This window comes from Tachysurus fulvidraco, chromosome 21, assembly GCF_022655615.1.
Source record: "Tachysurus fulvidraco isolate hzauxx_2018 chromosome 21, HZAU_PFXX_2.0, whole genome shotgun sequence".
NCBI lineage: Eukaryota > Metazoa > Chordata > Actinopteri > Siluriformes > Bagridae > Tachysurus > Tachysurus fulvidraco.
Genome location: NC_062538.1, coordinates 3,909,099 through 3,925,176, shown reverse-complemented (window position 1 = coordinate 3,925,176; position 16,078 = coordinate 3,909,099). Strand labels below are relative to the sequence as shown.

Sequence of the window (16,078 nt, the reverse complement as noted above, 5' to 3'; positions counted from 1 at the left end):
ATACTAGCTAACCAGCTCAGCACTGCCAATCAATTATGCTAATTAAACAATGATCAAAACTAACTTGGTTTGAGCAGAGGATGTTCATTATCATCTGGGTGTAACTAGGTTTAAAACTCATCCCGCTCTTCCCTACTTTTATATTTATATACTGGAGCAAGAACCCTAAAACATGAAGTTTCCTACAGAATCCCAGATTTCAGTGAAGACATCCAAACCCTCCTAGTGGTTTTTTTTTATATCGCTGATACTTAAACCTCAGGATCTGCTCATTTTTTCCATACTGATTATTGTCAGGTTTTGCGATTTTTGAGTATTTTAAGAAATTTAGAAAACCCTTCTGGCCATTAAACTACCATATATTTATCTGTTTTATACTTGCTCTATTTCACTCAGGGTAGAATAAGAGTGGAAATCATGACATTTGTTAATTTCAGAAAACATTAACGACCACAAGTTAACAAAAGGAAGTTATCTAACGAGGGAAAATTCATTCTGTTGCTTAAAAATTAGGAAATATTTCCAACATCATACCATTCTAATAATAACCAACTTTTACACAGTAAAGTTATTGCATAATGAAATGACCCTTTCACAAAATAATGAAGATTGAATTCTTTTCAATTATCTTATGTTCAAACCTACAGTCTAACTAATCTCACACTTACACAGAGAGACTGATCACGACTGGTGTATATAATCTATTCAATCAATAAACCATAAAGAATACAGATAGACCCTGAAAACACACTGATGTCCTTTTGTATAGCTGTAGCGACATCTACAGGACGTCTTTAAGCATGAGACCTATGCAGACAGCTCTAATATATACAGTATGGATGCAAAAGGACACAAATGTTATTCATATTGAACAAGGTTTTGATAAACTCTATATACAACAAAAAATAAGAGAGACACTATTTTGTGCCAAATAGTACACGAATACATGAGGGATGTAGCCTTGGAAGGAAGCAACATAGCTATAGATCTTCCCTGATCTGTGGCATTTCTACGTTTGGGTTAGTTAATGATCAAATGGTTAAATAATTAAAATATATATATATTTTTTATTTCAATATATTTTTTTTTATGTTTTTGAGGCAACACTAACATGAGGTTTAACTTAATGAATACAGATGAATAGGCGGCATGGAAATCACAGAAAATGTGTATAACTCTAGTCTATGAAGTAACTAACACCTATGATAGGTTTCTAATGCAACCAAGCAGCAAAACCAATACAATAAATTAATTGTTTAAGCCAAAATTTGTTCATTACCCAGAGGTAGGACAGAATGCACGCACACACAAAATATACAACTGAAATTTCAAATCACAGAATTAGACAAATATGTGTATGAAAACTGGCATATCTGTAAATCAAGAATTTTGGGTTTTTATATATATATATATATATATATAAATAAATCACCACACATAGTGATTACCAGAAAACGAAGTAAAGTTTAATTAACACAAAAACCCAGAGGAACACATTTTACAAATGAGATCACAAAATAAATATGTACATTTTGCAAGCAGGCAACTTTGAACCAGAAATAGGCACCGAGCTTGTTCGTCTTTAGTCGATCTTCACGCAGCTGAAACAAAGCACAGTACTTTGTCGCTGTACTGTAGCTGCATTCGATTTCTCCTACAGTTATTACTCCAGTAAAGCAGACTGATACAGTCAGCGGCAGTCTCCGTGGGAGGTGTCAAAGGTGAATCTGTTAAAGAGAAGTTTACTTTTCACTCTTTTTCCTAAGTGAGGTGAAAAACGGGTGTTTGATGGCCTCCTCGAGGGTGATACGCTTAGACACGTCGTACTCCATCATCTTCTGCAGCAGATCAAACAGCTGCTCATGCTCCAAGCTCTTGGAGGACATGTACTGCTGGAAACGTAACCAAACCGTATGTTTAATTTATTAACCGTTCATATGATGCTGAAATAAAGTGTAGAATTTTAGGGCTAGAGTTACCTTGAGAGGCTTGCAGTGCTTCCTCACATATCTCCCTGATGAGCTGGATTCATCCCAATCCAGTTTGCCATGATGAAGATAGTGCTGTTTCCTATAACCAAACCGAGCCATATGTACATGAGCATTAGTTCATAGGTCAGAGGTTTAACGGAGAACGTAAATTAAGTTAAAGCTTTCTTTATTACAGATATAATCCCATAGTTTTTTTTTTTACATGGATAAATACATCCATATATGCATGGATTAAGTGGGTCAGAAACAGACTTTCTAGGCCTCACATTACTGTATGGGTAATGGGTAACTGCTGTATATATAAAAAAACAACAACATTAAAAATGGATTGAGATTTAGAATGTTAGCTGAAGACCTGAGTGGGAAATTAAAGTGGACTTGGGAGGGGATAAGTACATGGCATCTAGAATAAAAAAAAAAAGCTAATCCAGAATTTTTGCTGGTTTGAGGTGACTGTCCAGTGATAAAATGATTCACAGTCTGATGAAATCTGCCTTGTGAGACTACTAGCCACTACACATAAGAGTACAACAGAGCAAAATGTTTCATCTTGTTTCCCTGACTTCGTTTGTTGGAGCATGTGGGCCGGTATCGGTCCTAGAACCCTCTCCATCATCGCTAGATGCTCCTTGCTGTCATGAGTCTGTAACAAAAACAGTGTCAATAGTACACTTGCCATGTTTTTAACGTTCAGGATAAATTACTGTAGAGGTCTGTAGATTTTTGTTTGTAACACTCACCTGAAACAGTGTTAATCCTAGATAATACTCTATCAGAATGCATCCCAGACTCCAAACGTCACATGCCTGATTCCAGCCCAGCTCTGTGTTGAGGCCAAAGAGAGACGCGTGTTAACAGAAAAGCAGCGTCCGATTCCACGTTTGTATCGACCTTCGTCTCTGTAAGGAGCTTCTTACCCAAAACGACCTCGGGCGCTCTGTAGTGACGTGTCGACACCACTGATGTATGGTGCTCGTGGTCATACGTAGCATTGCCAAAGTCCACAACCTTCACGCCGAGGTTCTTCAGCGTCCTCTCTTCCCGTTTCTGTAGACGGAAATACATTGCGGTCGAATCTTTTACACTTTGGAATTTACTAAATAAAAATTTAGTGCCTGTCAGCTATACTCACCAGCTTGGCATTGTATTCTACGTCACAGTCTGAACTGACAAATAGAATGTTTTCAGGTTTCAGGTCAGTGTGCGTTAGCTTATTTTGATGAAGAACTGAAAGAGAACAGTAATAAAGAATAATCCAATTAAATGTTAAATGTTTAAGATAGATATGAAGGTTAAATAGTGGCTTGTACTCACAGTGTACAGCTCTGAAGATCTGATCTGCCATGTATCTGATCTGGTCGATGGTAAAGGGCATGTAGTCATTCTCCTTCAGGAAGTCATATGTGCTCAGGCCCAACAACTCGAACACGATGCAGACGTGACCGTAGTGATCAAACCAGTCTAACATCTGCACGCAGGCGCTAAAAAAGTTGTGTTTTTTTTGTTGTTGTTTTTTTTCCCCTATAACAAACTATTCTGTTTCTGACAACATCCAGTAAACAACTTACAACCGATTTTGAGTGTCCAGAATGTTCATCTGTTTCAGCACGTCCACTTCGATAAGAGCCGCCTCGCGATAGCGCTCCTGATTTTTGATTATCTTCAGAGCCACTCTGATACCGTCTCTGCCAAACAAGACGAGTGAAAACAGACAGCATGTTTGTGTTCCTTTCGTAAGCAACAATACACCCGGATGAGCTGAGCCGTTAGAGCTTACTTGGTACGGTCGATACACTCCACGACTTTTCCGAAAGCTCCTTCGCCAAGAGTGCTTAAGATCTCATCTAAAAATCAAATAAAATAAAATAAAAAAATAAATAGGGTAAAGACAATGCAGTCTGAAGCTTACTGATAATATAAGGGAAGAAAAGAAGTTTAAAAAATAAAAATAAAAAGTCCTAGCAATGCTGGGCATACACTACATGATTTTAGATTTGAAGGAGTAGAATAATTCTGATTAAAGAGGTCTATTTTTTTTTTTATTATTCTACAATAGTAAATATGAAACACCTTTGCTGATCGTTCAGTATTACATAAGTTAAGTCTTACCCTCTTGCACAAATAGATATAGTTTAGTGTAGACTAACGATCGATTAAGGTAATAACTTAAGTCGGTAATGAAACAAAGCTAAAATCCTGCAGTGCATGCCTGCTGAAAGTGAAAAACGTTCAGTTACAGAACCGTTTTAACACCCAGCATCGTACCTCATAGGTTAGCGCTAAAATATTCCAGCTACCCTTTAAAAAAACAAAAAAAACAAAAAAAGAGTTACCCCTACCCATCTCCCAAACACTTAGACACAGAACAGACAGAGAAAGATACGTGTTCTGTACATCTTGCTCTTAGCACTTGTCCATTGTGATAGATCAGGTGACCCTCCTCATCATCCTCAAAACTCCTGCTTCTTTTCCTGCGATGACTTTTCTGGAACGGGGAAGGGGGGGAGGGTGTTTGACGTTCATGGACACCGGCATCACCGCCGCCACCACCACCATCATCACCGTCAACACCACCATCATCATCATACACCGGTCAGAACCAGGCCCAATTGGGTCATTCGTTCATTCGGCAAGGAAGGTCGTTGAAGGTGAGGGAGGCAATGAGACGCGTTCGGAAGCCCGCAGCAGGCCATGGCAGCAGCAGCAATTTCAAATTCAGTCCCGAGAAAACGGCACAGGGCCAACATAGTGTGTGTTACAGAAGAAAGACATGGCAACAACATTTTCAGACAAGAGACTTGGAGAAATAAAACAATACACATTGGACCATTTCACTGTTACTGCTCTAAATTTACTGATACTGATTCCCCTAAGCAACATATGACCTTTGAGGGGAACCTAGACCTTGACCCTCATAAGCAGCAGACTTAACCCTCGGTCTTTTTAATTTCCTAACCCAAGTTAGAAATTGCATTTTGACTAATTCTACATTTCCCAATAGACCAAGCTGACCTTCATTTAGAGTAAAAATTATATGACAGAAAGCATTCAGTGTGTTAAAACCCAGCTAAAGCCAAGAGAGTGATAATGAGTGTTTACCGAGTGTGAATGGCTGTTGCGGTGCTTAGAGCGTTGCCGATCCCTGTTACTGTATCGAGCCAAGGATTCGCTGTAATGGTGCCAATGCCTGTGTCTGTCCTTGTCCTGTTCCTTCTGGTTCTCTGGAACACCTCTCTTCTCATGACCACACACCTTTAAACCGGGCTCCGGCGCCCTTGGCTCCGTGTACTCCAGCCCCCTAGTGCTTTTGTTGCACCTGCAGAAACAATACAATCCCCAGTCATGGAAATCATCCAAAACATGCGGTACCTTTTCCCCCTGAACCATCTGCAATGCAGCCATCAGTGGTGACACAGCGCCTCTTCAAATGATGTCTCAACCTCAAAACATAAGTGCACGTCTCTCTGGTTTATGCGTATGGTATTATTTACTACTTTCAGCAAGCGTATGAAGAATGTGCCATCTTGCCCTGCCCGATGTCAAACAGCATCGAGTGTCTTTCCAGGAGGGAGGGATCCTCAACAGAGGCTAAACTTAGAGCAGGCCCTAGAGACACCTCCTGTAGGAATGTGCACTCCTCCTCTTTTACACATAGCGTGCTGAAAGCCAGGTTTTAACCTGTCAATGTTGTAACAGTACATGCCTCAGCTCCTGTTACGGCATCACTGCATACGTCTTATGTGAGCGAACACCACTCTGATCTGTCAATCTGTCTGTTTAACTAAGCTACAGAAGTGGGATGAGTATGTCCAATTCTCAGAATGAGGGAATTTGAATTACTTTCCAAAATCAGTAATAATAATAATAATATAATTATTATTATTATTGTAATTATAGAGAATAATAAATTTCAAGGTAGGCTCAGATTTTAGTCCAATAATCCAGGGGTTCCCAAACTTTTCAGACCGCGACCCCCCAATATTAGACTGCTGACGACCCGCAGATCATCTTCCACGTTAAGCCGTGACCTGTGTTTATTCTTAATGTAAGTGAGCGCGGAGAAATTAAATATCTTGAGACAAATTGCATGAGTACATCCAAAGCGGCTTTCGACAACTGTGGATATTCCAGAGCGACAGAAACCCAGAACTCATCCAGCGACTTGCCATCAAATGCCGTCCTCAGGGTTCGATCGGTTGAAAGTTCTATCAGCGCACCTTCCGTATCTGACACCAGATGATTTGTCGTGGTTACATTGAATGGTGATCTTATCCAGTCCTATTGGGCGGGAGCATCTCCTTCAGAGAAATACTTTTATTTTTGGAAATACAAAAATTGTGATTGACGCCGTCACTTAACTTTCGTAATTAATCGCACGAACAAAGTTTTATTTCCAGATTATTTTTATTATCCTAAATTTATCCACTTTGGGAACTGCTGCAATAATCTGATAATGTTTACCGTTCATTGAATTAAGTCAGATTTGTGAAATCTGAGAATCCCGTGATCTCCAAAATGATACGGCATCATGTGTTTTTTTTTTTTTTTTAGTAATGTCCTTGTAAAGAAATCAGCTTTACAGAATAAACAGCCAACGTATCAATGTTCTGATCATAGACAGACAGACAGACGTCAGATTCCAAGTCAAAACTGGGTTTTCTGTTTAAAGCGTCTACTGATGCATTTAGTAACCAGTGACACTTGTCCAAAGGGTATCATGTCATTTCTCTACTAAGTGAAATTCAAGATATATTTGGAATATAAATCCCAGCTGAAGATAATATTTCACCCTTTTTATAAACATTAAACAAATGCATCCTTACGGAAACCTTCACCATATTAACTCTTCTTCGAGTAAGACATGTAAACGAGAACGGATTTCAAATGAGCAGATCATTCAAGCTATTTCTTGCCAAATGTGTGTGTGTGTGTGTGTGTGGGGGGGGGGGGAGCAAATAACCCTGATGAGAAGTAGACCGTGAATACGTGAGAGTGCATCGTGCCATGGTTGAAGTACCTTTCGTATGTTCTGTAGTGGTGGAACCGTCTCGGTCTCCTGTCTCTCTCACTGCTACACGAGTCCCTCTTTGAGCGTTTGTGAGCCTCCACACTCCTCTTTTCTTCTTCTTCCTCCCAGCTCCACACCTCCATCCGCCGTCCATCAGGACAGCGCAATCGTTTCGTGCGCCGCATGCGTCCTACCAAAAGAGGGAAAGAAAGAGAGAAGTAATAAAAATGTTTACAACTGAGAACTCTACACCAAAGCCACTCCTTGTCACAGGCAAGGTTGTAAAAACACCAAACCAAGTGACCAAGTCATGATATTAAGTTTCAAGAGCTGACTGATGACTTGATGACTACAGGTCACAACCTTGACTAAATTACTGAGAAACTCAGTAAGATCAATAAGCTGATGGTCACTAATGAATGACACATTTGAGATTTTTATATTAGTTTATTTTCCTTTTAGAAAAAAATATTTTTATTTTGTTATTATTTTTAATCCTGGACTAAATAAATCACATTATATATATATATATATAAACACTAGCATCAAGACTCAACTTATAACTAGAATAAACACTTCCGGTGTGAATTGTTAATTACTGAGCATTTAACATGATTAGTATTTTAGCCAGCAAGCTAGCTATATAATAATATATAATAATACATTATTAAGTTGACATTATACACGTTTACACCCGTTTCAATTAATTTACACGCTATAAAACAACACTCGTTTTAGCTCTGGGCTAGTTAGAAGTTAGCTAGCTTAGCTTGTCTGAAGCTAGCTAACTAGATTGAACTTGCTAGCCTGTTAGCTTTAGCTTCGCTGTTTTGCTCACAGAGCTAATGAGCCAATAGATAAACGTAGAAAATAAAGTATAACGTTACCTCCACTTAAAATATCCTTAGCTCAAACAAGAGTTTATGACAAGTCATGAAAGGTCAGATTGTGCTCTCGGCAACGAACCGCAAACGTTTACAGCTAATAAAGACTTTGGGTGAAATCCAAATAGCGCCTGATTATAAAAGGAAGTGCACTATGTAGGGTGTACAAGCCTTATTGACAGCCACACGTAGTGCACGTATACAGGGCGTTCGAGCTCAATCTGACTGGCTTTCACTTATATTACAAATGGGATAAAGTTGCCTTTACTGTAATTAACGTTCACACCGTTCTATCAATCGGTTCGTCCCTTCATTCATCATGACATTAATATTGATGCTGGATAATATGACACTTTAAATAACCACATGATTTGTAAACATAGCTAGTTAGCACGTGATAATGATGATGATGATGATGATGATGATAGGAACAACAACAAAAATAATAATGATGATGCTATTAACAACAACAACAACAACAACAACAACAATAATGATAGGAACAACAAAAACATAAACAACAACAACATTAACAATAATAATAACAATAATGATGATAATTATGCTATTAACAACAACAACAACAACAACAATAATAATAATAATGATAATAGGAACAACAACAACAGCAATAACAAATTATAATAATAATAATAATCATAATCATAATAATGATCAAAAACAACAACAACAACAACAACAACAACAACAACAACAACAACAATATCCCATGTTTACAGGATGTACCAGATGTCCACCAGCTGGGAAGCGTCTGATCATCTCTACATGCTGGAGTCATGATCTCGTTATAAGTGTTTAAGAAATAAACCAAGTGTTTGATATCTGATTTGTAAAACTGTTGATATCAAAATGATGACTTAGCTTTCACCATGTGGAAACAAACCCCCACACTATATTTACAATTTCATATACCACACCACTATTAAGTATTTATATACTTGTCATTTTATTCTTTCTGTCCCTTTAATTTATTCACGTGCAGGCGGCACTCTCCTGAAGGCGAAGGAAGCTGGTCACAAGCAGGTGAGTATCTTTAAATGAACTTTAAACTGGACACCAACACAGCTCTCTCTCTCTCTCTCTCTCTCTCACACACACACACACACACACACACACACACACACACACACACACACACACACACACACACACACACACACACACACACACACACACACACACACACACACACACACACACAAACACAGTGTACAGTACGTAGACTAAACCCAGGTTGCAATTTCTCCTCTCACCTGAAGATGGCAGCAGACTGTGTTAATTAACAAAGCTACAGTTCAAGTGCGTGTTTTTATTTTAACTAATTTAAAAAAAAAATCAGAATCAATTCGTGCATTTTTTGTGTGTTAAATGAACTAAAATAGTTTCAAAATAGTTTGCTTGTAAGATTTATTAGTCATTTACAAGTTGTTAGTGTATATGGAGTGAATTCTTCTCTTCTGCTCATTGTCCAAAAGGATTTGTCCAGGATTTCCTCATGAGCCTGACCAGAACCATAGTCACGAAAATAAATTAACAAAACTATACTTTTTGCTTGATGTGATCTTGATGCGAGCGTAACTTTAAAATTCATTCAAATTCATTGTCCTGACACATCATGATCTTTTCATCCACTGATAATTCCCCTTTAGTGAGTAAGGGCATGACCTGGTGTACTCATATGTCTGAAATCAAATCTTCTGTTAGACATGATGGCATCATGATGTTGTGTCTCTCAGGATCAGTATTACATGTGATTAGTCATTTAAGTCTGACAGCAATGAGTAAATAATATGTGTGTGTGTGTGTGTGTGTGTGTGTGTGTGTGTGTGTGTGTGTGTGTGTGTGTGTGTGCGTGCGTGTGTGTGTGTGTGTGCGTGTGTGTGCGTGCATGTGTGTGTGTGTTTGGCTACTGTAAGTCACTTCTATGTTTAAATCAACCCTGGAATGAATGAATGAATGAATGATAGATAGATAGATAGATAGATAGATAGATAGATAGATAGATAGATAGATAGATAGATAGATAGATAGACAGAAAGAAAGAAAGATAGACAGCTATATAGACAGACAGACAGATAGATAGATAGATAGATAGATAGATAGATAGATAGATAGATAGATAGATAGATAGATAGATGGATGGATGGATGGATGGATGGATGGATGGATGGATGGATGGAATTTATTGTCATTGTATAGTACAGGTACACGGCAACTAAATGCAGTTTGGCATCTACCAGAAGTGCAATGAGTAGCAATTGTGCAAATAGACAAGTGCAAATAAATATGTGAAAATTTGTACAGCATGTAATATCTATCTATCTATCTATCTATCTATCTATCTATCTATCTATCTATCTATCTATCTATCTATCTATCTATCTATCTATCTATCTAGGTATATATATAAACATATGTACAGCATGTAATATATATAGATATATATGTAAACATGTAATGTATAGGTATATATGTAAACATATACAGTATAGTGAATAAATATAAAGCCTATAGTAGTATAGAGATGTGTAGACTCAGATGCAGTTTTACATAGGAGTGTGTCATACACCAAAAATATAATGTCAGTGTGTCAAGACATTTTTATGACATGCGTTTTATATATACCATGATGTCATGCTGCCATGATGACTAGGAAGGCAATGTGCCAGGATTAAGTAATTCAGTAAAATATTATTTTAGTTATGCCTCGATGTATATATACAAATAAAAAAAATTTGAACAGATAAACAGAGAAAGTGCTGTTATACAAAATACATTAAAAATAAAAACACAACAAAACGATCGGCCGCACGTTACACGAAAAGACTGTCTAGCTCTTACAAAGCTATAATTTGTAATCAGACGTCATTACTTTGGAGGATAGTAATAAACTCATGTAAAGAGTTTAAAACATGCGTAAAAAATACTGCTGTAGAGGGAAATAAAATTTTTTTTTTTACAATTTTAAAAATAAAAGAAATTATTACCAAAACTCATTTTTTTATATTTCTAGAATTCCTTTACAGTTGGCCGTTTCGTTTGAGAAAAGAGTTTAATTCACACCAACAGCCTCCCACAGTGGCACTTTCAATTTTTCTGAGACTGACATGTCATGAAACAGGAGGCATGATGAAGTGTGTGGGTGTGTGTTTACTAGAAAAGTAGCAGGCCAGTGTGTGTGTGTGTGTGTGTGTGTGTCTGTGTGTGTGTGTCTGTGTGTGTGTGTGTGTGTGTGTGTTTGGATAGAGGGGTTCATTTTCCGAAGAGCCTCAAAGCTTGAGCACGTGAAAGGCATGAGTCAGGCATATTGACACAATGGAAGATGAAAGCTTTCAGTATTAATTAGAATTGCCTCCATAGTGGACGCACATACAGTATAGCGAGCAGGGGGCTACAGGAGACACCATCCTCAAGTCACACTTGACACTCTATCAATCTCTCGAAAGGTGATTCCATTTGGTCTACGTAAACAAATCAAATTAAAAGTCTCAAACCATTTGTTCTTGAAGTACCTTGTAAAGGTATGTTGATGTGGAAGCCACATGGTGCTACAGGGGTCTTTGGTTCGATCCTGAGCTTGTGTTACTGTCTTTTGTTTGTTTTGGTGTCCTACAGGTTCTCTGGTTTCTTCCTATTATCCAAAAATACACAGGTATTTACACAATTGCCCTGAGGTGTGTATTATTACATGAATGGTGCCCTGCAATGTTCAGGCCTCCCATCCGGGGTGGGTTCTGGATCCATCTCAAACCTGACCATAATTATAAAACCAGAAAGGGAAGAATAAACTTCTTTGGGTATTAACAACAAGTTACTGATATTGTAATGTCAACTTTAAGAAAGAAATGCATATGTTTTCAAACAAGGTGTCCATTTCTATTCTTTGACCTCCTCAAAAATGACTCCTCATGGAGACTCACCGTGGACATCAGCCGTGAAAAGCCACAACAAATCAGTCTGACTAACGCCTAGGATTTGATGGCATGTGTAAAGTCTAGTCAGTCAGACTATTCCTTCTTCCAAATGAAGTGAGCCTCTTTCATCAGGATCAATACATCCACAACATCCCTCCCAGGCCAGGGAACATAAATCTCATCTATGAACAGAGAGCGAGAGAGGAGGAGGGTGTGAGAGAGATAGAAACGATGGAAACCAGTTAAAGGAATGAGAACAGGAGCAAGAGAGAGAAAGAGAGAGAGTGTGTCTCCTCTTAGCGTAATGGAGAACGGTTCAAAAGTTTAACGCGCCGGTCACCCGCTCCTGTCTTTATAACCTCTTTGAGTCATTGCGTGCGGGTGAGGGCCGATCATGTCGATGGCCATTAAACCAAATGCTGGGTGGCGGCTCAGGGGGAGGGGGGTTGTGTGCAGGGCTGTGGATGCATTAGGGAAATTGGTCCTGCTTGCCTGAAATGCCGTAGTGTACCAAAGTAATTATAGCTGCTGAAGGGATGCTGAGGCCAGACTTTGGCTTAGAAGTGTGTGTATGTGCGTGCGTATGCTGCAGAGACAGAGCCCGCCCCACCCTCATATCTCCCCCAGTACGGACTGCAAAAGGGGTAGAGCTGGATCTTTATTGATGGGATGGATGGGGAGGGAGATGTGGGGAATTAGACGGATGGAGCGGCAGTTGAGCCGAACCATGGCAGTGCTGGGGACTCCATGCTTAAAAACGCCACCGATGTGGCCAGCCTCCGTTCACCAGCAATTCCATCGCTGACATGTAGAGAATGATAAACGCCAAGAGAGGAGTAAAGATCAGGCAAAGCTAGCGCGCTGCATGAGAAAGACACCTGCAGCATGGGACTCACCTGTTTTAAGTCTTGGAAGTTTGACAGCATCACACAGAAAGGTGAGTGTCCCTTCTTCATGCAGCATCCGTCATGAAATTCAGAATCCTGGATGGATCACGACAGACGGCGTCCTCGGGCGTAGAAACGTATAGCGTGCCGTCTTTGAGAGGTCACCGCTGCTGAAATATACCTTATTGCGTTAGGTTGCAATTACTTAGATTGTTCAGTAACTTACTAAGAAAATAAATAAATAATAGCACTTTAGCAGATTGATGCATACAGATAAACTGAGCTCGATACCTATGGAGTTTGGACATGGCGGCGAGGTTTGACCTTTTAATCTGGTTTGTATAATACCGCAGAGCACTTCAATGGCGACTCGTCCGTCCCTCACTGTGACCGGACTTATCAGTTCAGTCCAGATCAGTTTTGGCAGCTTTAGAAACTTTCCATACGGTTATTTGGCTGGATCCTGACTCTAATTCTGTTTGATAGCACACAGCCATGAAAGCCGAAGAAGAAGAACCCAAAGTGGCATTAACAGTTCTGTGATTTGTGGTTTTATGGATGACTGAGGGACGGATATACTGTCGCTGAAGACGGCACTTAATGTAATGAACTGGAGGACACTTGGCAAACACTAAACCCTGAAGCACCATAGTATAGAGGAGAAAGTGAAGTTAATAATAAAGGTCTTTAAATAAAGGACTTTCACTTTCTTTCTGAACACTAAGGACAATTGTTTCCATCCAGAAGTAATGGTGTGATGCTGTGTGCCATTTGTTCAGTTCAGTTAAAGCAACAATAATGGTGTGTAAATGTGTGTGTGTATGTGTGTGTACGTGGCCCTGTAATGAACTGGTGTTCTTTCCAAAGTGTATTCCCACCTTGTTCTTAGCATTCCTTAGATAGACTGAAGCTAAATGAATGAAAACCCTGATTAGAACAAGAACATTTTCAATTCCTACTTAAAACAAACAAACAAACATATAAAAAAAACCTAACATCTATTTATGGGGTATTCTATAAAGTTGACATTTCTGAAAAATCTGGTGAAATACACTAAAGGTTCTACAGTATGTAGCAGAACTGGACACCGCTTCCTCATGAGTTCCTGGACTCATTTCAACCCACAACGAGTTGAGTTTCAACCTGATTACTGACCATACAGCTAGTTTGGTCTTTCTACCTCATCCCATTCACCATTGGAGACCAGAGCACCACCAGAAGTTATAGATCATTCTCACAGTAGTATATACACTGTGCTGAAGATGGTCCACCACCCAAATAATATCTATATAGTAGTGGTGCCTAATAAACTGGCAACCAATCTTACTAAGCCTGTATAGCCATGTTTAGCCATATAATGTTATACAGTGTCCTCATGGGAGTTTTCCTCTTTCTGCTTGGATTTTAATCATTTTGGATCATTTCTCTGGGGGGCATGGTGGCATAGTGGTTAGCACGTTCGCCTCACACCTACAGGGTTGGGGGTTCGATTCCCACCTCTGCCTTGTGTGTGTGGAGTTCGCATGTTCTCCCCGTGCCTCGGGGGTTTCCTCCGGGTACTCCGGTTTTCTCCCCCTGTCCAAAGACATGCATGGTAGGTTGATTGGCATCTCTGGAAAATTGTCCGTAGTGTGTGAGTGTGTGAGTGAATGAGTGTGTGTGTGTGCCCTGTGATGGGTTGGCACTCTGTCCAGGGTGTATCCTGCCTCGATGCCCAATGACGCCTGAGAGGCACAGGCTCTCCGTGACCCGAGAAGTTCGGATAAGCGGTAGAAAATGAATGAATGAATCCATTGAAGCTCTATAGAAATTTATAGAAAACTTTTTGTCGCTTTATTTTTGTTTTTAGTTTTGAATTAGGAGTTTTCAAATAGATGGCTTCAGAGTTGCACTGTCTCCATAAATGACTCATATTTTTAAAACTGTATTGTGTTTATATTTTCCTGACCGTGTGATAGAATAATTACAGATGAATCAACTACAACTACTTCCAGCTACTGCCTCTTATAGTTTAGAGAAATCTCTGTTAAGCAACTTTAAATAGGTTCTATACAGGGCTATAAAGTGACTTTTAGTCTGTTTACAACGTTAATAAAGTGTTACAAGTGTTTACACGTCAGAGCTGTTGAATTCTCCATTCTGATTGGTCAGAAGGCGTCGATTCGTTTTCAATGACCGGAGCCGTAAGTCATGTTACGAGTTTATATTAATTCATTAGCTTAACCTAATATTTGTTCATTTGTTTCTAAGCCTATTAATAAACAGAATAAAAATAAATAAATAAATAAAATTGTTCATCAATGTTGACACTTTTTATAAACTTTTATTTAAAATTTATGAAAATGTCTCCAGTATCAACAAACAATCATGGTAACAAGCTAAACCTTTTCCCAAACTGTAAAATAAATGGATGACTTTTAGGTTTTATGATTTCTCTGTAACAAGGTACATTTGTTTCTGTCACTAAATTCGAAAGCAACCTTCGAGGGAACGGTTATTTGTTGCCGATACGAGAAAAAAAAATTTAACAAGAAACTTGTTTTGTCCATAAATTAATAAAAAAGTAGAATTCGTACATTCTGTGATGACATTTAGCGATGGTTAGCGATGACAAACCGAGGTGGTATAACAGGAATCAAGGTATAAATAATAATACTGCAGGATGATCTGTTATTGGAAAATAATCAGCTCGAGAATAAAATAAACTAAAATAAAATTATGTAAAGGGGAGCACCGTGGCTTAGTGGTTAGCACGTTTGCCTCACACCTCCAGGGTTGGGGGTTCGATTCCCACCTCTGCCTTGTGTGTGTGGAGTTTGCATGTTCTCCCCGTGCCTTGGGGGTTTCCTCCAGGTACTCCGGTTTCCTCCCCCGGTCCAAAGACATGCATGGTAGGTTGATTGGCATCTCTGGAAAATTGTCTGTAGTGTGTGATTACGTGAGTGAATGAGAGTGTGTGTGCCCTGCGATGGGTTGGCACTCCGTCCAGGTTGTATCCTGCCTTGATGCCCGATGACGCCTGAGGCTCCTCGTGACCCGAGAAGTTCGGAGAAGCGGTAGAAAATGAATGAATGAATGAAAATTCTGTAAAGATGATCTACAAAAGCTTAACTGTTTATAATTTGTTGTTTTTGCCAAGGGAAAATATGCTTAAAAAAAAAAAAGGTTATTACATGTACAAAAAAAGTGATAAATAAATCAGATATATCAGAGTTCAGACTCATTTGTAATGCTGAATTTGCTCTAATTAAATTACATTTGTTTTTTTTTTAAACACATAAAATTAACATTTGTGTTACTTTACTAGCATTTCTCATTTGTTTAAATGGCAACGATAATTAAAAACAGTGCATTAATGTTTCAATAAAAGTTA

At 38.9% G+C, this 16,078-nt stretch overlaps 1 protein-coding gene across 3 annotated transcripts; it reads right to left on the bottom strand.

Moving 5' to 3' along the window:
* Nucleotides 1-1,444: 1,444 nt before the first annotated feature.
* Nucleotides 1,445-8,043, bottom strand: clk4b (CDC-like kinase 4b). 3 transcript variants are annotated; one of them, XM_027153478.2, is made up of 13 exons: nucleotides 7,887-8,043; nucleotides 7,009-7,189; nucleotides 5,091-5,307; nucleotides 4,386-4,476; nucleotides 3,769-3,835; nucleotides 3,560-3,676; nucleotides 3,306-3,472; nucleotides 3,124-3,218; nucleotides 2,909-3,038; nucleotides 2,732-2,814; nucleotides 2,555-2,634; nucleotides 1,980-2,070; nucleotides 1,445-1,892 (listed from the first exon to the last, which is right to left on the bottom strand). In XM_027153478.2, the coding sequence occupies exons 2-13, from the start codon at nucleotides 7,182-7,184 to the stop codon at nucleotides 1,743-1,745; spliced, it is 1,464 nt and encodes a 487-aa protein (XP_027009279.1). In that variant the 5' UTR covers nucleotides 7,185-7,189; nucleotides 7,887-8,043; the 3' UTR covers nucleotides 1,445-1,742. The 3 variants fall into 3 exon arrangements, with proteins under 3 accessions (XP_027009279.1, XP_047661801.1, XP_047661802.1); XM_047805845.1 differs by having other exon boundaries at nucleotides 1,445-1,889; XM_047805846.1 differs by lacking the exons at nucleotides 4,386-4,476; nucleotides 7,009-7,189; nucleotides 7,887-8,043 and having other exon boundaries at nucleotides 5,091-5,230.
* Between the last annotated feature and the right edge of the window lie 8,035 nt (nucleotides 8,044-16,078).

Bases quoted from the DNA above. Each gene is read 5' to 3' on its own strand.
- clk4b (XM_027153478.2), bottom strand. From the start codon at position 7,184: ATGCGGCGCACGAAACGATTGCGCTGTCCTGATGGACGGCGGATGGAG. The intron at 3,677-3,768 runs GTAAGCTCTAAC...CTTGTTTGGCAG, and splicing joins GAGTGTATCGACCGTACCAA to AGACGGTATCAGAGTGGCTC. The intron at 2,635-2,731 runs GTGAGTGTTACA...TTTTTGTTACAG, and splicing joins TAGGATTAACACTGTTTCAG to ACTCATGACAGCAAGGAGCA.